At 37.9% G+C, this 23,734-nt stretch overlaps 2 protein-coding genes across 3 annotated transcripts in view; one reads left to right on the plus strand and one right to left on the minus strand.

Moving 5' to 3' along the window:
- Positions 1 to 7,206: 7,206 nt before the first annotated feature.
- LOC107571368 (mitochondrial fission regulator 2-like) lies at positions 7,207 to 18,556 on the minus strand. Its single transcript, XM_016257690.1, has 8 exons — positions 18,404 to 18,556; positions 17,943 to 18,098; positions 17,695 to 17,799; positions 15,925 to 16,049; positions 15,495 to 15,697; positions 14,929 to 15,229; positions 14,666 to 14,849; positions 7,207 to 7,803 (listed from the first exon to the last, which is right to left on the minus strand). Exons 2-8 carry the CDS (start codon positions 18,012 to 18,014, stop codon positions 7,759 to 7,761), a joined length of 1,035 nt encoding a protein of 344 aa, XP_016113176.1. The 5' UTR covers positions 18,015 to 18,098; positions 18,404 to 18,556; the 3' UTR covers positions 7,207 to 7,758.
- Positions 18,505 to 23,734, plus strand: part of LOC107571378 (armadillo repeat-containing protein 1-like) — an 11,175-nt gene continuing 5,945 nt past the window's right edge. Inside the window, exons 1-7 of one of the 2 annotated variants that reach the window (XM_016257707.1) lie at positions 18,505 to 18,628; positions 19,337 to 19,501; positions 19,630 to 19,721; positions 22,022 to 22,211; positions 22,322 to 22,438; positions 22,532 to 22,606; positions 22,734 to 23,463. In XM_016257707.1, coding sequence (XP_016113193.1) covers positions 19,349 to 19,501; positions 19,630 to 19,721; positions 22,022 to 22,211; positions 22,322 to 22,438; positions 22,532 to 22,606; positions 22,734 to 22,925 — 819 coding nt within the window. In that variant the 5' untranslated portion in view covers positions 18,505 to 18,628; positions 19,337 to 19,348 and the 3' untranslated portion in view covers positions 22,926 to 23,463. Of the gene's footprint in view, positions 18,629 to 19,336; positions 19,502 to 19,629; positions 19,722 to 22,021; positions 22,212 to 22,321; positions 22,439 to 22,531; positions 22,607 to 22,733; positions 23,464 to 23,734 lie in introns of those variants that run through there. The other variant, XM_016257700.1, reaches the window with a different exon arrangement.

Raw genomic sequence — 23,734 nt, forward strand, 5'->3', positions numbered from 1 at the left:
TGAGACCTCTCTGACCCTCCCATATAGACAGCAAGGGTCATTACACGACTCAGAAACGTAGCAAGGAGATCATTAAAATAGTCCATGTGACATCAGTGGTTCAACCGCAATTTTACGAAGCTACGAGAATCATTTTTGTGCGCAAAGAAAACAAAAATAACGACTTTATTCAACTTTGAATTTATTTGTCTCCTCCACATCACCCTAGCGCCATTTTGGAGAGTATCACATACGTAAACAAGGTATGTATGTGGATACGTTGTTTACATTCAAAGCATAAAAAAACTTAAACAGTGCATCCATGCACAGTGCTGCTGACACAGAACAGTATAAATTGTTTATGTATGTGATACCGGAGGAGATGAATTATTGAATAAAGTCATCATTTTTGTATTCTCGTAGCTTCGTAAAATTATGGTTGAACCACTGATGTCACATGGACTGAGCCTTGATCGTATAAGGATCCTTGCTGTCTACGGGAGGGTCAGAGAGCTCTCGGAATGTATCAAAAAATATCTTAATTTGTGTTCCGAAGATGAATGAAGGTCTTACGGGTTTGGAACGACATGAGGGTGAGTATGAATGACAGAATTTTCATTTTTGGGTGAACTATCCCTTTAACTGTAAAAATTATTGTTTTCAAACAGGTTCCCACAGGGATTTTAAAAAGCCTTCATTAAAGAGTTTAATGACCTTAATCAACTATCAACCAGCTACGAGGTGAATCACAACATTACAAACACAAAGACTATGTGCGTGTGAGTGTGTGTATATGTATAAGCACACACACACACACACACACACAATATTGAGTAGTTTGAAATCCATTACATAACTTGAAGTGTTTCACAGGAGCATTTGATTTTCTGACTGGTGGATTTCTTTGCAGAATCATGGGTAATGCAGTTTCTCACTAGGAATTTTGCTGTTAAATATGATTATTTAAAAAGTAAGGTCCTCACAGCTCACAATGGGCCAATCTTTAACGGTTTATAAGTTATCATTAAAAAATGTATTCTCCTATGGAGAAAATTAATGTGATTTGTACTTCCAGAACCCAGCTGCACTCTATTGGCTGACCATGTTGCTGGTCAAAATTATCAAACAATGTTCAGTGGAACCAACCTAAAAATGTATTTCTTAATATGAAGCTAATTTAGCTAGAATTATTTAGCTCATTTAACCAGTACTTCTTTTATTAACACCTCAATAAAATGATACCTCACTTTTAAGCTGATATCTGAACATTACAGCTAAGTGTAATGCCACACATTTGCATCATGAACCGCAGAGAAACAAATGTACTGAAACATCAAATGTTTTCTTAATCATGGTAACTTTTTAGTCATCTCATTAAGTCACGGTGAGTCAGTGTGTACTCACGGAAGGAGATTGTATTGTTTGTGACCTAATATTTGCCTTTAATTAAACCCCAAAATACAATAATTAAAGCAGACAGCTGAAAAGCAGACAAACTAGCTCAACTCATCCTACAGGTTCAACTTATTGAAACACCTTTTCTTTCTATTTATCATCTCTCTGCTTGTGTGGAAATCACACACACAGAGCAACTGACCCATGACACTTAGCAGCCTGCTAACTAACAAAAAGCCACTCTCTCTTTCTTACACACGCCTATTTCTAATGTTTATGAATGCAATAAGAGCAGGTGATAGAGACAGGTGTGTTTTCCTCTGTTTATGGGGGCTAATAAAAAATACATGAGACTGTGAAAAGCACAAAGTAGTCAAAGTAGTATTTAAACACACACATAACCACTATCCACAAATAAAACACGCGTATGTGTGTCAGAGGGCAAGATGTGCGTAGTTAATATAAAAGTCTAAATGAAGTACAGAGAGTTGCCAAACGAAACAGAAAGAAAAGGAGAGCAGGAAGAGAGTGACAGGAAGAAAGAGAGAGGGAAGAGTAAAGGAGAGAAAAAGAGATGGGGGCAGTGATAAATTAACCCTTTCTTTCCCAGAATCAATAGCTTACTCATTTAAGAACTCAAATGACTCTCACTGGGAAAGTACCAAGCCTAGGCCAGAAAGGAGGTTATACACACACACTGTGCTCACATAATGCTTATACAGTACATTCGTGTGTTGTTAACGTTAAAATGAATTTAATTCTAGAGAAACTGAATTAGTCAAGTGCAGTCCTGACAAACGGTGTGAGTGCAAATAGGGTCATACCAGTCACAATGGGCCTCATGGGGCTTTGTGTTGAGTGTAAATAGTGCTTGTGTAACATGCACACATAAAAACAGATTATGTTCAATGACTTTAAACATGTAATTTGCACTTCCTGCTAAAACTTGCATGTAGTCTGAGCTCCTTAACAATGCAAGTCAAAAGTCACATGAACTTTTGTAATCTCTAAACCCTAAAAATTACTGTTGGCCCACTAATATAGTGAATATATATAAGTTTTCATCAAGGTCTGAGGTACAGTTGCTTTGTAGTATTGTAACAATCCCCTTGTATTGTAGAGGGGAAGTCGTGGCCTAATGGTTAGAGAGTCGGACTCATAACCTAAAGGTTGTGGGTTCGAGTCTCATACCGGCAGGGATTGTAGGTGGGGGGAGTGAATGTACAGCGCTCTTCAATACCACGACTGAGGTGCCCTTGAGCAAGGCACCGAACCCCCAACTGCTCCCCAAAGTGTGTGTGCACTTTGGATGGGTAAATGCAGAGCACTAATTCCGAGTATGGGTCACCATACTTGGCTACATGTCACGTTGTATTTTTTTTTAAATACCTTAATTTGACCCCTGCACTTCGGTTGTTTAGCTTCTTGTCAATAGCATGGCCTGCACATGTTTTTCAAACACGGAAAACGCCTCTGGAACACACACAAACACAACAAAAAAAATCTGATAATTGATGTGTGGAAACACTCCACAAGGAATTCTTCTCCCAGGTAAATAGGTAAATGTTCAAAGTAGTGAACAAAGAGTGTGTCAGGTGACCAAACGAGCAGCCAATCACATTGCAGTGTTCCTTTAAATCTTTGGCTTGACTTTGCATTGCAAATAAGTTCATACAAGTATGCAAATTCAAAATGAGACCGACTCATGAACTTTCGCGGCCTCACCCTTGCCTCTTTTCCCCCCACTCTTATCACATCTCTGCACTGTAGGTTTTCTCTTTCTCTGTAAAGTGGTCCTGTTCATCAGTTACATATCAGTTTCTGCAGCGTTAGTTCTGATTGCAGGATGACGGCAATCCTTAAGCGCCCTCAAGTGGTTCTTTGACTCATATTTGCTCATAAAGTTAGTCTTCAAACACAGAACCTTCATGTAACAGAGCCTGTATTTGCTCTTTACCTTCTTTATTATGATATGTGCAGTTGAGAGCTTATATTAATAAGGATTATGCACTTATTGGTATTTTAAAAAGTCATTACAGAGACCATTTAAGTGAATATTTAAGTGAATAAAAACTGGAAAAAAAATCTAAAAATATTATTAAAAAAAAATCTAATTTTTTTTTTACAAAAATATATAAAAATATGCATGTTCCCTTAAACACTCAATATCAATTTTAATGTAAAATCCTGATGGTGAATAAAAAATACAGACTTCAGTATACATCAAAGCCGTGTCAGTTATGCTATTGTTGGCTTTTAATTGTGTTTTTAAGCCATACATTTGCAACCGTACTATTAAAACTTGCCAAAATAATTTACACTTTGAAAATGTATATTTCTCTTCCAGACACTAATGGATATTTTTGTTTATTAATACCTGCTTCTGATTAGCAATAGCATAACTGACACGGCTTTGTCGCAGTTTTTTTTTGACCGCAGCCCGCTTCTGTTGGCTGATCATTTTGTGGATAGCTATTTTTTTTCCTTTCAAATGCTCAAACCACCTTACATTGTTCAAAACCTTAGAGGAAAACAAATAACTATCCACAAAATGATCAGCCAACAGAAGCGGGCTGCGGTCAAAAATCACAGGGCCTGGGAAAACGTATTTCCTGTCTGGCAGCAGTGACATTTTATTTGCGGTACTAACAAAAAGAAAAGGGGAGGGGAAAAACATCATCATTATCACCCTCCTGCTAAATTCTGTCAGCCTTAAGAACAAACAAACATGTGTTACGGAAACGTGGGGGTAATAAATTTAGTCCACAAGTTTCTCATTAGAGCAGGTGCATTTCTGAAGATAAACAAAAATAGAAAGCATATGCCAGATATAGCAGTGGGGGAGAGATTTTACACTACAATATTCCACTCTAAACACCCTCCTGTCAGCCCAACATAACAAAACATCTGAAAATCAATCAGATTTTCAGCGTGTAACCATTTCCTGTCTCGGTAGACCAGCATATCCTCTCCATGATAACTTTAGTGATTGGAAGGATGTGGTTTACAGACACAACAAGTTGCAATTATTCCATCAAACAAGCATCCACCCACACATACATACACTGGGCCTGACAACAACAGTGTAAACACATGCTGGTGTGTGGAGGTTGTTAGGTCAGGGTCAAAGGTACACGCAGTGCACATCCACAGTTTCACACACAAAAAAGTTTGCAAATGCATGCAACCATCAGTAGTTTTAAAGCATTTAATGCCCTTTTTGTCTGTGTTAATGCTGCTATATCTTTATATGGTAAGTATGCCTCTTAATAATCAGTAATCAATAATAATACTTTTACTAGAGAATTGATTTTTTTTTACTGAATTAAAAAAATATATTTAAATTTTTTTGTTTACTGTTAAATTAGATGTTAAAAATATTAAATAAATGATTACTGAAAAATTTGTTGAAATAACTTAGCCATAAATATATCATTGCAAATATACTCTTTCAGGGTGATACAGGACCCTGTCAGGATTTATTTTTGCGATAATTAATAAAGAGTGCTAGTGTTAGAGGGTCACGTTTTTATTAAAAAAAATAAAAATAAAAGTAGAAATAGATCAGATAGTGCTAGTATTAGAGGGTCAGATATTAATATTATTTTAATAAATAAATAAAAAAAACAAGTAGATAGAATAGAAATAGAGTTGAGAATGCTAGTATCCTCACAATTATATTCCTTCTTAGAAAAAAATGGTATCTGTGAGGATTTCCAGTCAGGATTTAGACCATATCATAGTATGGAGACTGCTCTCATTAGAGTTACAAATGACCTGCTCTTATCATCTGATCATGGTTGTATCTCTCTATTAGTGCTATATGATCTTAGTGCTGCGTTCGACACTATTGACCACAACATTCTTTTGAATAGACTAGAAAACTTTGTTGGCATTAATGGAAGTGCATTAGCATGGTTCAAATCGTACTTATCTGACCGCCATCAATTCATAACAGTGAATGAAGAGGTATCATATCGATCACAAGTGCAGAATGGAGTACCTCAAGGCTCAGTACGAGGGCCGTTACTTTTCACACTTTACATGTTACCCTTGGGAGATATCATCAGGAAACATGGTGTTAGCTTTCACTGTTATGCTGATGATACTCAGCTCTATATTTCTTCGCGGCCCGGCAAAACATACCAATTTGAAAAACGAATGGAACGCATAGTCGATATAAAAAACTGGATGACGAGTAATTTCTTACTGCTAAATTTTGAAAAAACAGAGGTGTTAATTACAGGACCTAAAAACTCTGCACGTAATAACCTAGAACACTGTCTAACACTTGATGACTGCTCTGTCAATTCTTCGTCATCAGTTAGGAACCTAGGTGTGCTATTTGATAGCAATCTTTCCTTTGAAAGCCACGTTTCTAGCATTTGTAAAACTGCATTTTTCCATCTCAAAAATATATATAAATTACGACCTATGTCAAATGTCAAATGCAGAAATGTTAATTCATGCATTCATGACCTCAATGTTAGATTATTGCAACGCTTTATTGGGTGGTTGTTCTGCACGCTTAATAAACAAACTCCAGCTGGTCCAAAATGCAGCAGCTAGAGTTCTTACTAGAACCAGGAAGTATGACCATATTAGCCCGGTTTTGTCAACTATCAAAATCAACTGCGGGCGGCAGATCCTTCTCCTTTTTAGCGCCCAAACTCTGGAATAACCTACCTAACATTGTTCGGGGGGCAGACACACTCTGTCAGTTTAAATCTAGATTAAAGACCCGTCTCTTTAACCTGGCTTACACATAATACACTAACACATTTCTAATATTCAAATCTGTTAAAGGGTTTTTAGGCTTCATTAATTAGGACAACCGAAACCGGGAACACTTCCCATAACACCCGATGTACTTGCTACATCGTTAGAAGAATGGCATCTACACTAATATTAGTCTGTTTCTTTCTTATTCCGAGGTCACTGTAGCCACCACAGAGCCAGTCTGTATCCAGATCAGATGGTCGCTGCAGTCACCCGGATCCAGTATGTATCCAGCCCAGATGGTGGATCAGCACTTAGAGAGGACTTCTACAGCCCTGAATGTCAGCGGAGATCAGGACAACTAGATGAGCCCCAGAGACAGATTCCCAGTGAAGACCTCGTCACCTAGATGACCATCGGGATAAGACCACGGGAACCAGATGAGTCCTCTGCACAATCTGACTTTGCTGCAGCATGGAACAACATGCTGGCTCGTCTGGCCAGAGGAGAACTACCCCCCACCCCCACCAACTGAGCCTGGTTTCTCCCAAGGTATTTTACTCCATTCTGTCACCGATGGAGTTTCGGTTCCTTGCCGCTGTCGCCTCTGGCTTGCTTAGTTGGGGACACTTAATTTCCAGCGATATCGTCTGATATTTTAACTGAACTGAGCTGGATGATGACATCACTGAATTCAATGATGAACTGCCTTTAACTGAAAATTGAGTGTTTACTATTGTCATTTTGCATTATTGATACAATATTTCCTAATTAATGCTGTACAGTTGCTTTGACACAATCTGTATTTTTAAAAGCGCTATATAAATAAAGGTGACTTGACTTAACTAGTGTTAGAGGGTCAGTTGTTAGAGTGTCAAGGTTTTTTAAAATAAATAAAAGAAAACAAGTAGGTAGAATATAAATAGAATAGAGAGTCAAGTCAAGTGTATACATGTATGCATGATACATATAACACTGTCATGGAAGACGGCGATTATCGGGACATCAGACTGCTTTATGGTGCGACTAACCAGTCAGAATCAAGTATTCCAGAGAGCTGTATAATAAACTGGATTATGCAATAGTGCACACTTTGAACACATTTGAAAGGCATATAACTTGTTTATTGCTTTTGAGTGTGATACTGCTTTAGCATTTTGTAGAAGAGGGTGATAACACATGAGAAACATGGATGAACACATGATTAGCAAACCAAGTACCATTTTTCGAAACTTAAAGACTGATATTTTGTTAGCCCAACCAGGCTTTAAATACAATTTTTAAAATCTGTATAAAAAAAGCAGTATTGCATAGATCAGAGTAGACCTTATTTATATATTACATTGGTAGCTGAAAGAAATTAACTTGTAGCATCCTATGAGATAATTACTGCCATCCTGTATCAATACTCGTAATTAGTCGTTCACAATTAAGAAGTCTGTTGTACATACTATTTACAAATAAAAATCTGCACATACAAAAAAATTATGTCTGCATAAAAATCTCAAAAACATGCACAGTGTACTCCGATGGAGGCCCATGTGATTAATTCAGAGAGAAAGGGGAAAGCGAAAGAGAGACAGTGCAACCAACATTAAAAAGAAATATGTCCGTCACATCAGTCCATGACACAACTTTGTTCCTGAAAGACTTTAAGGTTGAGGGTCAAAGGTGAATGCGTCCCTGACTGCGTCTGATGTGAGGGAGAATCTGTAAACCAATAAAACACTAAAGTCACAATGCATTCAATGCAAAAGCACACAATGCATTCTCATAAAACTGCATTTGCAGTTAAACTTTATAGCAAAACATCAAAGGTTCTGTCCAAGTATTGTGTAATAGTGCTAGAAACCAAACACTGGTGAGGCAAAGATTTGGAAAGTGGGGAGGAAAATCTCATCAGAAGCTGAAGACCACAAATATTTCAAAAAGGCATACCAATATCCGAGAAAAAAAGAGCTCCAAAATGAATCATTAATGCCCATAAATACTTTTAATAGGAATATATTTTTTATCTGATTTAATATTCATAAACTGTTTAGATAGTGTTAGGAAATTTATAGTCAATGCTGAGGTGGCTAGTGTGCACAGCTTTAACGTGACTGTTGCACTCATTGACGCAGTAATGAAAAGTCGCCCTCTGCTGGTCCAAATGTAACACAATGACATTTTTATACAGATATATATTCCCTAGTGCAGGGGAACAGGGTTGGGCCCTGTTCCTGGATATCTACCTTCCTGCATAGTTCAGTTCCAACCCTGATCAAATACACTTGTCTGTAAGTATCAAGTGCTCCTTCAGATCCTAATTAGTTGGTTCAATTGTGTTTGATCAGGGTTGGAGCTGATCTCTGCAGGAAGGTAGATCTCCAGGAACAGGGTTGGGCACCCCTGCCCTAGTGGTTCAAATGAGATTTTCTCGCTATTATTGCACTCTGAAGGGTCAAAAATCCAACCTGAATCCTGCTCCCAGCCAGTTTAAAGGGGTCATATGATGCGATTTAAATTTTTTCTTTCTCTTTGGAGTGTTACAAGCTCTTGGTGCATAAAGAAGATCTGTAAAGTTGCAAAGACTAAAGTCTCAAATCCAAAGAGGTATTCTTTAGAAAAGTTAAGAGTCAACCACGCCTACCTAAAACGGCTCGTTCTAACACGCCCCCACATGTTTACATTAAAAAAGTGGGAAGATTTGCATAACGCCGCCCAAATATTCACGCAAAGAAAGCAGGCGTAACTTTTAATCTCGCTGTTGCCGCCGCGGCCATGTTGTGGAGACACTGTTTCTCGTTGTGAAAGTGAAACTACATTGTTTGACCTTCCAAAAGAGGATGATATCCGCTTCGTCATGCCTGAAGCTGATCCGTACTGGTCGCTGAGGAAATACATCAACTTTGCGCTGTGGATCGCCGGATCGGCTTTCACCGTGGGCGAAGCAGAGTCCAGTCCGGGGTCATCATATGTGGTTGCCACAAGCCCGCCGGACGCTCCTTCGTCTAATCCGCCGGCTGCGCAATTCTCAAGCCCGACCGCCTCTGCTCACTCAAGCCGGCCTCCGCACACTCTAGGCCTCCACTCACTGCAAAGACTAAAGTCTCAAATCCAAAGAGAAAATAATGTGTTTTTTTAACCTTAAACCGCATAAACATTTCATTACACCAAATAATGTTCTTTTTAGCAGCATCATATGACCCCTTTAACATGTTTCCCAGGTTGGGTTATCATGTTTTTTTTATGGCACTCAGAAACCCCAATCCCACCTCTAAAATCTGCAATAAATTTACTTATCTATAATCTAAGGAAGTTACTACTCGGAAGCAACAGTAATGTGTGTGTACATGCACAACAACACAAAGATAAAGATCAAACATCTGCTTTTTCACAACAAAAGACAACATGAGAAAACTGTGTTTTGATCAGATTTTCTCTAGTTTTTATGTAATTATTATTACTTAAAAACATTAAACTAAATCTGATATATTTATATTATTTTACAATAAAACAAAAAAATTAGTATTTAAAAAAACAAAACAATAATTGTATTGTTAACTGTAAAATTGCAATACTAATATTAACGGTTGTCTTAATGTCTTCATTTTTAAAGTCAAACCATCAAGCTTTTGGTGAAATATTTTGGCAAAAAATGCAGGGAGCCTTTAAAGCTTTTCTTTTGTTGACAACTAATGGTTTATAATCTCTTCTCATTACAAAGATGGGAATATGATTTGCATGTTGCATTCCCAAATGCATGTAATAAGCCGGATCATGAGCTGCTCATGTGTAAAAAAAGAATAGAGATGCACCGACTGCAATTTTCTTGTCCGATTCTGATTTCCGATTTTTTGGAAGTGTGACCTGCCGATACCGATTTTTGCAGATTCCGATTTTCTTTCTAAGAAACATAATTGGCAGCATGTACAAACAAAAATCTATGCAAATTTCAATGCAAAAATAATTTACATAATAAAATAAATTATTAAACATTACAATTACCCCAATCTGGACTAAGTTACAGATTTTCTCTCACTTAAACCATTTTCAAAATAAAGCGCTCTGTGACTGGAAAGAGGAAGAAATTGTTAACTTTCACATCAAATTCTTACTTTATTTTAATTAATTCAGTTAGAATAATAAGAAACTGTAGAGCTGTTACCATTCAAATGAAATTAGTATTAAACTCTTCACGCTTGAGGTATTCGGCCAATCACAACACACTGGATAGCTGGCCAATCAGAGCACACCTCGCTTTTCAGACCGATGACTTTGTAAAAGTGGGGCATAGAGGAGAAACAATAATGTACATACAGTTTGTGGAAAATAATGTGTTTTTTTAACCTTAAACCGCATAAACATTCTGTTACCATTCAAATGAAATTAGTATTAAACTCTATCTTTCCATTGCTGAGGAAACAGAAGCTGCATCTGAAGTGGCATTAGATGCATTTACACAGACAGTTTGATGAAGCTGAGGTGCCATAAATGCATTTACACGGCAAAATTACAAATTCATAAATAATTTTCAAAGTTTTACATATTTTTTTAAACATTCTGATTCATTCAGAAAGGAGGCAAGTGACTGTCCTTATGAACGAACCACTGAATCATTGACTCACTCGATTCGTTCAAAAACGTAGATTAATTCAGTTACGAAACACCGCTGTGTGCAGTGTTGCCAGATTGAGGAAATTAGTATTAAACTCTATCTTTCCATTGCTGAGGAAACAGAAGCTGCATCTGAAGTGGCATTAGATGCATTTACACAGACAGTTTGATGAAGCTGAGGTGCCATAAATGCATTTACACGGCAAAATTACAAATTCATAAATAATTTTCAAAGTTTTACATATTTTTTTAAACATACAAATAAATGTTGAAAAAATGCAATGATACTTTTAAATATGACTAAACCACCAGTAGGTGGCGGCAAATGTCTGTTTTAATGAGCAAGTCATTTATTCATTCATTCATTCAAATGGCTGATTCATTCAGAAAGGAGGCAAGTGACTGTCCTTATGAACGAGCCACAGAATCATTGACTCACTCGATTCGTTCAAAAACGTAGATTAATTCAGTTACGAAACACCGCTGTGTGCAGTGTTGCCAGATTGAGCGGTTTTGAATTTGATTGTGCGGGTGGACAAAATTTGGGCTGGTTTGGGGTCAGTTTGGCGGTTTTCAAACATATAAAGGGGTTTTCAACCTGTGGGGGGTGCCAGCACCTGTCAAGGGGGGTGCAAACCATATTGGGCTTGTTTGTTAAACGATTAGCAGCTAATTGTTTAACAAACAAGCCCAAGTATGCATGTTCTGTAGCGATGCAAAGTCCGATTCATTTCCACAAACCTTTTTTTTTTCGGACAGATCGGCTCATTGAACCGGTTCAAAAAGCCGATTCATCGGTTCCTGACGTCATCAAGCAATAACGTCTATAGCATTTATTTTCTAACAATTCAGTGCCATGTTGTATCAATGAAAAATTCAAATAAGTCATTTGTGTCAACACGTATTGAAACATTCAAAAATAAAGTTATTTGTGTGAAAGCATATAATTCACTTAAGTTAATGGTGTTTGTGGTCACAGTTTCATTCGCGGATCCTCAGATACGACTGACTGACCAATATTGACTTGCCTAAAACTTGGATAAGATTCCTAAAAGTTTCGCACCTACGGCACACATTACAGACATTGATGCACAAACGCGGATATGTTCTACATGTCTACAGTATAAAGAATGAATAAACTAGTCTTATAAACTCCTTGATTTCGCTTAAGCAACTTTAAATATAATATGCACAATAAACTATTGTAAAATTTATTTACATCACTTGACAGAAAGGTTTTTGAAGGTTTTAATAAAATGTAAATTAATAACAGTCATAATAAGCATATTTCCAGTACGCGCCTCAGGCAAGTTGTACAGTATCGTCAACTCAACTCATCAGAATCTTCGATAATCATCGGCAAACTTCGACAGTTGGTTGAACCGGCTCATTTGGTTCTTTTTGAGTTGGACGTGCTACTTCGGCTGTGCGTCCTGCGTCATCAACCCGGAACTAAAGTTCGATTCAGTTCGATTTGTGAACCGGCTCAACCGGTTACTTCCTGAGAACCGGCTCAAAAGAACGATTCGTTCAAGAACCTAACATCACTAATGTACTGCATCCAATCAGTCATCACAACGTTACTACACAAACACACACTGCAGAGGCGCTGGTGCTGATGTAAACGTCGACAGCCGCACCAATCACGAGGGCTCAGCAGACAGACATTATGATTCATGAGTGACAAGTTTTTAGCGTGATAAGTTATAACGTATCTGATTTTGAATGTAGTGACTGTATATTCAACTAATCACAATGCCTAAATATAAGTTAAAGAGTGGGAGAGTGACTCGACTTTCAAAGCGTGAATTATTGTGGAGTGAGATGACACGAAGGCTCTATCACTGCAACTCCGAAATCAAAGCACATTTGAATTAATTAATCAAAACCGATACTAAATATGTCGATTTATACGGTCCCGTCTTTGATCTTTTAAACGGTCCAGATTGATAAATCCTTGAAAACTGCTAGACTTGATTAGTTTTGACTGTGCAAAGTTCTGTATTATGTTCTACATTATGAACTTAACAAGAGGCTTCCAGTTCTGTGTAAAATTATAGAGCGACACGAAGGTAAGCGCATTATTATTATTTTTATTTTTTTAATTGTCAGATTATAATTCAGTATGTATCAATGAATGACACAGTTTTGACTGTCATTGTGTGTGCATGAACGAGTGTGAAATACCTGCAACGTTGCTTTTTCCTATCACTTATATTGGGCACTTTTTGCATTTAAATTGGATTATTCTAACTGCTGACACTGAAAATGAAGCATTTCTTGATTGCCGTTTTGACAGTGTCTGCTTGAATATTTTATGTTCGGTAGCCTAATTCCCTTTAATGTAGGCTATTTGCCCCGATTCGATCCGTTTACCTGGTAAATTTATCTAACATTATATAAATTATTTTGTCAACATTATTTTGTTTTAAGGAGTTGGCCCTTATCAACCTTGATTTACATATTCCATCACATTATTTTGACAGTTAAGTTTTGGGCAGGTTTTTGTGAGCTTTTGGGCTGGAAATCATCCATCCAATCTGGCAACACTGGCTGTGTGTTGCTCAGAGACACACAACAGTTATGTTGTGGCTTTGATCGGAACTATTTTCATCAGCAAAATTGAGGAAAAACAGTCAACATTTTGTTCTAAAATCTAAGTCACTTCATTTTAACTTCTTGTTTATTGAAATACTATTGTATAAAATCAGTGTCACATTGCAATCATGTTGATATTGATGTTCGGGGAAACATCATGGCCGTATAATGTTGTTTACCTAAATCATATTTTGTAAATATCTTTTTTTTCTACAGCAGTATGCATCTATACATTTCTGTGAGTTACTTTGTGTGTGCTGTCTCTCTCACACACTCACTCAGGCTGTGCAAGCCTTATCTGGCACGACATGAGTACATTATCAGTCGCCGTTTACACTGAATACAATTAAAATTAGCCTAAAATCATTCTCACGTGAAATGACATGTTTACACGCGACTGTGAGTGTGCGCGTGACTGTGACGTCATTGCCTGCGCCGCTGACAATAAAAAGGATCGGCTCAGAATCGGCAAGACGTGAGACTGAACGGCCGGTCACCGATCCAAGCCGGTAATGCGAAAAATCAGCCGATTTCGATCACTGGCCAGTCTCTAAAAAAAGAACACAGTGCCACACTTCACTCTGAAACATGCAGCACATATATTTATTTAATTAATTCACAGCCTTTGCAAGTTAATAATCGCATTATGTCATACTGTGCTTTTGGTTTTGTTTCTATTCATCATGCAGCCCTACTAATGGGGAAAAAGTTCGGTGTGGCGATTGTTTTTTTTTTTTTATCATTAAGCATTGAGTACTTTGCAGTCTGATTGGATTTTTAAAAAAAAACTAATTATACAGGGATGTGTGCTGTCTCTCTCACACACTCACTCAGGCTGTGCAAGCCTTATCTGGCACGACATGAGTACATTATCAGTCGCCGTTTACACTGAATACAATTAAAATTAGCCTAAAATCATTCTCACGTGAAATGACATGTTTACACGCGACTGTGAGTGTGCGCGTGACTGTGACGTCATTGCCTGCGCCGCTGACAATAAAAAGGATCGGCTCAGAATCGGCAAGACGTGAGACTGAACGGCCGGTCACCGATCCAAGCCGGTAATGCGAAAAATCAGCCGATTTCGATCACTGGCCAGTCTCTAAAAAAAGAACACAGTGCCACACTTCACTCTGAAACATGCAGCACATATATTTATTTAATTAATTCACAGCCTTTGCAAGTTAATAATCGCATTATGTCATACTGTGCTTTTGGTTTTGTTTCTATTCATCATGCAGCCCTACTAATGGGGAAAAAGTTCGGTGTGGCGATTGTTTTTTTTTTTTTATCATTAAGCATTGAGTACTTTGCAGTCTGATTGGATTTTTAAAAAAAAACTAATTATACAGGGAAAAAAAAAGAGTTCACCTACCCTGGGAGTATCTGGACTGCTGAAAGGTGAGGGTTCAGCTGAGCAGTTCTCTTTACCAAACGAATCGTTCCTGTGTTTGTGTGCAAACTTCCTTTTCAGTGCTTCAGCGATAAGAGCTGCCGGATCAGATGAACATGCTACACTCTTACTTCTCCGTCTCCTTACTGGAGTTCCACCTGGAGATCTACAAATACAAATGCATAGTCAGTACTGAACTTAAAACTCAAAACTGAACTTAAAGTTTGAGGACATTAAATCCATACCTCTCCACAGAGCGCAGTTTGACTTGATTCAGGTCTTTCAGCACCTCTAACATGGAGGGCAGGGCAGCAAGTGCTGTACACACAGATGGATCACACTGTGCAACCTTTTCTCTTTTTGCTGCCTGTCTTTGTCGAATCACATCTGACACGGACACCTCCACACAGCTGCCCGTAGCTGGAGGAGGAAGTGGTGGTGGAGGTGGAGGTGGCGGCGGAGGACAGACAGGAGTGGAGGTGAGGACAGGAACTGGAAGAGGAGTAGAGCATGGAGTGCCAGGATTAGCTGGAAAAACGGAAGGGCCTGAGAGACAGATGAGAAAATGAAATGAAAATGGTTAAGAACCAGAACATCACCAGACTTTCTAACTTTTTGACTCCTTTAAGCACTCTATACAGAAATCAACAAAGTATATTTCTTAAAATGTACAACGTGGCCTCTGTGAAGCTGGGTTTGTGCCTAAAAATAATTGGCTGCCCCCACAGACAGCCTTCTCATTTTATGAGATCTTTGCTTTTGCAGAATTACAATCAATCTGTCAGTTATAGAAATTCATAGCATATGTTACCTGCCGGAGCTGTGACTATCATAGCAATCTGTGCTCGCAGTCTCTGCAGTTCCTCTTCCAGAGCGGAGATCTTCTGCAGGGCCTCTGGCTGGGTGCCCTGTCCCAGCACCCTGCATCCCCTCTGAGCCGGGACAGACACGGACAATGGCCGTTCAGACCCTAATGAGGGAATCTCAAAAGCTTTCCTCAACGGGACGACATTCCTGTTATAAACATGGTAAGATGTGATGACACTGAACTTTCTCCATAAACGAAAACTTATAAAAATACCTCATACAGAAATCTCATAACAGGTGTAACTTCTGTTCAGAAGTATATAAAGCAATCTCATACAGATGCTGTCAGTGAGCTATAAATAAACAGCTATTAGTGAGCTATTAATAAACACCAGACAGTTGTGTTCATAATATGGCTTCTGATGTGTGACTACCTGAATTTAGTGTGGCTGTCCCCTTCATCCTCCACCAGCCAAAGCACATCCGCTAATGTGGGAATGGCTGGCGTGTCCACCGTCACATCAATATGGCCGTGTCTACTGAATGTTTGCAGAGGAATCTTGAAACGAAGAGTAAGAACTCATTACTACTGGTGCTCTTCAGTCCTTCAAAGCCTTTTACATGTGAAGTGCTTCCCAAAACTCTTATTAACAATTCATATCAAGTGAAGACATGCATGTCCTGTATACAAGCATCCATTACGCTTGTGTTACTAATGACCCAACCATAAAAGAATTATACTTCAATCTAAAATATTTTCCTCTGATGTGCAAAGTGTACTTGCTATATGGACAGATTTTTATTATATTTTGATGTCAACATGTCCATGGACGTAAAATAAAACAAAAATAAAACTCATTGTTATTGTTTACATTGACTGTTGTAAATGTTTTTAGTAATTGAAATTATAAATAAGCTTAAGTTTTCAGTTCTTAAAAACTGTTGATTTTTTTAATGACTTTTTTTTTTTTTTAGGAAACTTACTAAACTAAAAAAGGAAGAAAAGGAACAAAATTACTACAACCTATATTAAAGGGGTCATATGACGTTGCTAGAGTCAGAACAGCTGGCATTGTAGTCTACTCTCCCATGATCAGGAAACAGTCCTCTATAAAATGTGCTGGACAGTGAACACATATGAATATTTGGGTTGAACTGTTCTGGAACAGTGTTGTAAATACAACTTAACCACTGATTTCTAGTCGTGTCCTCTTTTGGAAGGCCAAACAAAGTAGTTTCGCTTTCACAACGAAACACAGCGTCACACACGGCAGGCTAGAGTTAGCGGAGGCCGGCTTGAGTGAGCGGAGGCGGGCGGACTTGCAGCAACCACATGTGACGACCCCGGGCTGGACTCCGCTTCATTCATGGTGAAAGCCAATCTGGCGATCCACAGTGCCAAGTTGATGTACTTCCTCAGCGACCAGCACGGATCAGCTCCAGGCATGACGAAGCAGATATCGTCCTCTTTTGGAAGGCCAAACAAAGTAGTTTCGCTTTCACAACGAAACACAGCGTCACACACGGCAGGCTAGAGTTAGCGGAGACCGGCTTGAGTGAGCGGAGGCGGGCGGACTTGCAGCAACCACATGTGACGACCCCGGGCTGGACTCCGCTTCATTCATGGTGAAAGCCAATCTGGCGATCCACAGTGCCAAGTTGATGTACTTCCTCAGCGACCAGCACGGATCAGCTCCAGGCATGACGAAGCAGATATCGTCCTCTTTTGGAAGGCCAAACCAAGTAGTTTTGCTTTCACAACGAAACACACAGCGCCTTCACGACATGGCGGCAGCGGCAACAACAATACTACAGCGAGAATAAAAGTTATGCAAATCTTCCCACATCATAACATAGATATGTGGGGGCGTGTTAGAACGAGCCGTTTTAGGTAGGCGGGGTTGACTCTTAACTTTTATAAAGAATACCTCTTTGGATTTGAGACTTTAGTCTTTGCAACTTTACAAATCTTCTTTATGCACCAAGAGCATGTAACCCTACAAAGAGAAAGGAACAATTTAAATCGCATCATATGACCCCTTTAAGATGAAAATGAAAATAAAATATGAATAAATACTATGAGAATATACACAAAACTAAAACCTGTTGCGTATATCATTTTAGTAATATTTCTCAAAAGTACTCAAAATCAAAAGAAAAAAAATTACTGAGTACAAATAACAAACAACAGAATACATGGTTACCTGAAACCGCAGCCGAGGCTGAGGAGAGAGGGGAAGGTTTGTCCCAATCATACGGACTATGCTTCGGTATTGTCCACAATATGTATTGTCCCATACTGGAACCAACTGCAACAACACAGAGTTCAAACGGGATGTACAGTTAAAAAGTTGCAATTACAACCATACTGTAAACTAGCATGTAAAACTATGTTTTTTGTTTTAATAATATATGCAAATATATTTGCATACTACATTAATTTTCACTTTACCATGTCCGGTGGCACTCCAAAGTATTCCAGGACACATCTCAGCAGGTCAACGATGTCCTCCAGCAAAGACATTGACAGTATTCCTGTGTGCTTCCACGCTGGATTTCAGCTGACAGATGAGCCAACAACACACTGCACCAAACTTCTCCACGTGACCTGAGGGATCAAATCAGATGCATTCCATTCAATTCTGTAACAAGGTTAAATTTTAAACACTGAGGAAAAACTATTAGCATCAATGCGAGAGAGGCGTAATTAACCACAGCAGTAATTAACTATCAGCATCAACAAAGACCATCTCCGGCATCAGCCAGTAACGTTAATATCCTATCGCCGGGTTCGTGAGAGCACGCACGTATTTCAAATCCATGCGTTAATCTGCTCTTATTTGCATTGTATTATTACAAAATTGAGCTTCTACATACAATGTCGATTTATTTTATGCGTCTTTGTCACTTTACCTCTTCCTCGTATCACGCTTTCCGTGCAGGTAAACTCAAATAAAGCTCGTTGCGTGAGAGCGTTTCTGATTGGTCCGGAGAGAAGGGTTGGCGCCTGTAGCCAATCGGCTTGAAGGATTTAGGAACGTCATAAGGGACCTTCAACCAACCATTTTGTTTAAACAGAAGCAGTGGGAAGTTTTGTATTTCGAGTGTGTTGTGCGCTGTTATAAAGTAACGGTGGTGGTGAGTAGTACATTGTAATTTTATCATTTAATTAACATATTACAAGAAGTAGGTTTTGTAGGAATGATGTATAAGGTGAAAATGAATAAAAATGGATTCGCTCAATTACAGGAATCTACATTTACATTAAACTCAAATCTGAAGTCCAGCGATGTAGCTTTCATGCTAACAGACTAAGTTACTGTGTAAGGAACTGATTGTCTCAAGGTTGTTAGTGTCTTCAGCTTTTGTGCTGTAATTAATTGTTTTTCTGTTAACGCGTTTATTTTCACCGGTAATATTAGTGTTCAAAATTTACTTTTGAAAAGTATGTGTATTTTTAATATAATTCAAAATGTATGTGTCTTGGTTTTCGGTGGACATTTACGTGACTGATGTAAATGGTCACATGACCGCAGATGTTGCTCTCTTTATAAGATGCTGTGTCAAAGTTCCATAAAACGAAGACGAACCATAACAATACTCCTACAAATACTGTATTATTTAGGACATATACTATTTAAAGGACCTATTATTAATGTACTATTAAAAATTGCTCGGTCTCATATACATAATGATCATAACAGTGTCAAGTGGGAAAACCAAGAGCTATAGTTTTGAAAAAATTAAAGTATTGTATCTTGATTGGATCATGTTTATTTTTAAAAGTGAATCTGTGCAATCAGGTATGATTCAAGTAATTAGTTTTCATATCCTTTTTTGTTTCAGATATCCACAAAAATGATGGACGCATTATCAGTAGTTACACAGCTGCGGGACCTGGCATCTGAACCACAGAATCGGGAGGCGATTGTTCAGGACCAGGGCTGCCTTCCAGGACTAGTGCTGTTCCTCGACCACAAAGACCCTAAAGTGCTCTTTTCCACTCTCCAGGTACACCCAGACCTGATTTGTCACTGCAAAAATTCTTGTTAAACTGATAAAGAAGAGCCAGTTGTGATAAATAGTTTAATGCTTTGTATGTTTCTTGTACTGAATTCTTAAGGCTTGTGTCTCCTCAGACTTTGCGGTACCTGGCTGAATCACCCCACAACATCAACACCATGAAAAATGAGCTTGGCATGATGGTGAGCCTGGAGACACTGATAGAGAGGTGATTTTATTTATTGGAAGATAAAATGATTTATTTTACTTTTAAAGTCAACTCCACAAAGACCCTAAAGTGCTCTTTTCCACTCTCCAGGTACACCCAGACCTGATTTGTCACTGCAAAAATTCTTGTTAAACTGATAAAGAAGAGCCAGTTGTGATAATAAATAGTTTAATGCTTTGTATGTTTCTTGTACTGAATTCTTAAGGCTTGTGTCTCCTCAGACTTTGCGGTACCTGGCTGAATCACCCCACAACATCAACACCATGAAAAATGAGCTTGGCATGATGGTGAGCCTGGAGACACTGATAGAGAGGTGATTTTATTTATTGGAAGATAAAATGATTTATTTTACTTTTAAAGTCAACTATTAACATTTTTCATGGTTTTTTTTTATTTTTGGTTTTAGCACATTTTTGAAACCTTTTTTTTTTTTTAATGTCTATAGTCAAAAATTGTCTATATCTATGATCTTTATACCAGTTAGTATAATTGAGATTCTATTATAGCTTTTTTTTAATCTGTTATCTGTGTTTATATTTGATCTGTTTTTTATATTTATGTCTGTATAGTTTTTTTAATTCATTTTTATATCAGATTTAGTTATTTTAAAACAAGTTAAACTAAATGAAAATGAGAAATGCTGCAAAAAACAGATTTAAGGTTTTTAATATTTTATTTCAGTTTAATGTTTATTTCAAGTAGGGATGCAGCGATTAACCGGTTTCACAATTAACTGCGCTTTAAAATGTCACGGTTAATTAATCGTAAAGGCTCCGCTACACCGAGTGTTTCTGTTGCACAGAACGGAACAGTTGCAACTTGCGCAAAACTAATGCAAAGTTACACTAGCAGTGCACCATCTTAAAATGCTGTGCTTATCAGAGACACTGAGGCTGCTACACACACTAGATTAACTATGACAGAGTAACTAAACAGCGATCCTTTATTTCCACCAGAGAAATGACTGAATAGTCGATAGTGTGGGACTTTTTGGGCACACCAAGAATGACCAGGGTGTCATTTAAATATTGCCGTAAAAACTGCTGCTAAATAGCAAATACACGGCTTTAAACTATTTTAATGCAGGACGTGAAGGTAAGACTGACGCGAAGCTATGGCTCGTTAACTCAGTATTCTGCCCACTTCAGATCAGACAGATGAAATAGTGTGGTAAGATCACATTTATTTGAATTAATTAATTATAACATTTAGTTACTTGAATTAATTATTCGATCGAGAGGGAGAGAGAGAGAAGTGTGTGTGTGAACCTGCGTCAGCGCGGCTCTCTACAAATGTGAGTTACTTCTACTTAAACAGTGATTTTACCCTCTCCTTGCTGATGAATGTGTAGCAATTCAGTATCTAAGCTATTTTATTAATACAAGTCAAGGGGCAGGGTTCACAACAAGTTTGTGTCCTCCTGAATGTTTGCATGTGTGCGCAGCGATCCGATCTCACAAACCAAAATAATAGACATGATTTTCTCAGGTCACATGTAAAATCATATGAATTATTATAAAAAAATTATTCAAATTAATATGTATGGATGACAGTTAATTACAATAGTTCAGTTTATTCCCCTCATCATTAATAGTTTCCCCTGTGGGATAAATAAAGTTAATATTCCTATATTAATAATACTTACTAACATTGTTATATATGGTCCCTTCTATTGTATTATGCATAAGTCAAAAATCAACAAGGTTTTTTTTTCACCATGTTTCACGTTTTCTGCCTCAGTTCCAAAAGAGATGTAAAGAATGTACAAACTGAAAACACTAAATACTTTTGTGATCTATTTTCATTAGTTATTTTCAAAAGGGAAATACTGACATGGATGTTTATAGAGCAGAGGTCACCTTTTTAATTCCAACTGGAGAGATAGACATTTGTTTGTCTTTATTATTATTATTATTATTATTTTGTGCTGTATTATTAGTTACTGTGTTATTTCTGTTTCTAAAGGCAGCAATAAATAACACTTTATTATCTAAAGTGTCCATGTGAATTTATAAAATAATAATTTTGTGAAATGAATAAATGCATAATAATCATGAAATTGTGATTATTCCTCAAGACAATAATCATACCAACAAAATCTATAATCGTTGCATCCCTAATTTCAAGTAACAACAATTAAAAAAAAAAAAATTTTTATATTTTTTTACGTTTTAAAGCAGGGTTATTATAGTTAACTAAAACATGTTCTTAGTCTTACTTTGCTCAATCCATCAATCCACATTATCCCCAAGAGTGAAAAAAAAATTCTGTCCCTTTTCCCCCTTTTCTACTGTTTGAAGGACTGGTATGACGACTGATATTACAGACCTTGCAAAAGAGGTGTATGGTGTGTTGAGCCCTCAAACACAAAGACCGACTTGTCAGACTCCAGAGCAACAGAAAAGGAAGAACAAACCCCAGTTCTTCATCAACAGCACCATCAAGAAAGCAAAATCAGTTACCCTCCATATACAAGGCTTGGATGGGGCAGTATGTACCATAACAACGCTTTCACACATGCACTTGGTTGATCTTAACTGTGTTTTTCTCATATTTATGCAGATTACCGAGTAAAATCAGATGTTGCCTTGTGTTGACAGGATCAGAGAGGTGTGTGTGAGGAGGCCCTTTTGAGAGTCAAAGGAGTAGTCAGCTTCACCTTCCAGATGGCTCTGAAGAGATGCACTGTACGCATCCGTGCCGACCTGCCCACTGAGGTACACCATATTCCTCTTTCTGTAAGGGGAGAGGCAACTAATAAAAGCAGATTTGTTTTCATGAAATACTAAAAGCAAATATCTTTTGTTTAGAGTCTGGCCACTGCCATTGCTGCCACAAAAGTGCTTTCAGCTAAGCAGGTCTTGAAAAATGAAAATGGAGAAGAGGTGGGTGTTTCTGTTGCTTTTAAGTATGTATTTCAATGTTTTACAGTGAGATTGATATGCTGTTTCAATAGTTTTATGACCCATAAACTTGCTGTTATTTATTTACATGGCTGTGCTATGGTTACAGGTTCTCATTACACTCAGCACCTCTGGCTCAAAGGTAGAAGAGAATTCCCACCTGCCTGATTACCTGCCAGAGGATGAGAGTCCGGAGAAAGACCTAGACCGTGCAGTGTCCCGTACTGGTGCTAAACAAGACACCGGTGGCAGCTGGCTGAACACAGCAGCCAGTTTCCTCACTAAAACCTTCTACTGGTAAAGCTTGAGTTTCACAGACTTTTCCTGGCTGAGTTTGGACCTCCACATTTTTAAGACAGATCAGCCTAGAAGAGCAAGTTGCACCACTATTGGAGCATAAAGCAGCTGACAAATGTGCTTTATCAAGCTACCAAAGGTGTTGTTCAATTTATGAGCAAATGTGTGAGATCTCCGCCACGTCACAACTCTGTATTGACATAGATAGATGTTGAGTTCATGTTGTAAATGTATATATGTTTATGAAAACATGTCTTTCCTCCCTCTCAGGTTCCAAAATGTCCTGTTTCTGCTGTCAAGTTTATCTGTTGTATCATCTCTCCTCCTGATTTCTTGTAAATATTTCCATTTTGGTTTCTTATAAGGGGAAATCTTGAGTCCAATCTAACAATGGAAACAACTGAAAGACAGATTAAATGTTTAATGCTGTTTTGTGTAAAATAAAGGTTTGGAAGGAAGAAGTCGGTACTGATTTTTGTGATGACATTATGTAAAATTTAAGTGTTCAAAATATGTTGAATATGTTCAAAATATGCTTTCATGTTGAAAAAGGTGAATACAGATGCCCACACCAAATAACTTTCTTTTAATTAAAGCTGCAGTCTGTAGCTTTTTTTTTTTGGTTAAAAATTATCTGAAATCAATATTTGAGCAAGTACATGACCAGCCAGTGTTCAAAACTATCGCCTTACTTTAGCCCGATTCACAACGGTAAGCTTATAATAATGTTTTCTAATTTGAGAAGTACAGGTAGGTTTTTGCGGGAAATCGAGCATGGCACTGCGTCATTACGTCACATCTGTAAACATAAAG

Source organism: Sinocyclocheilus grahami, unplaced genomic scaffold (assembly GCF_001515645.1).
Source record: "Sinocyclocheilus grahami isolate Dianchi unplaced genomic scaffold, SAMN03320097.WGS_v1.1 scaffold29.1, whole genome shotgun sequence".
In the NCBI taxonomy this organism is placed as follows: domain Eukaryota; kingdom Metazoa; phylum Chordata; class Actinopteri; order Cypriniformes; family Cyprinidae; genus Sinocyclocheilus; species Sinocyclocheilus grahami.

Bases quoted from the DNA above. Each gene is read 5' to 3' on its own strand.
- LOC107571368 (XM_016257690.1), bottom strand. From the start codon at position 18,014: ATGTCTTTGCTGGAGGACATCGTTGACCTGCTGAGATGTGTCCTGGAA. The intron at 17,800-17,942 runs GTAAAGTGAAAA...GTGTTGTTGCAG, and splicing joins TTGGAGTGCCACCGGACATG to TTGGTTCCAGTATGGGACAA. The intron at 7,804-14,665 runs GTAGGTGAACTC...ATTGGTTTACAG, and splicing joins GCAGTCCAGATACTCCCAGG to ATTCTCCCTCACATCAGACG.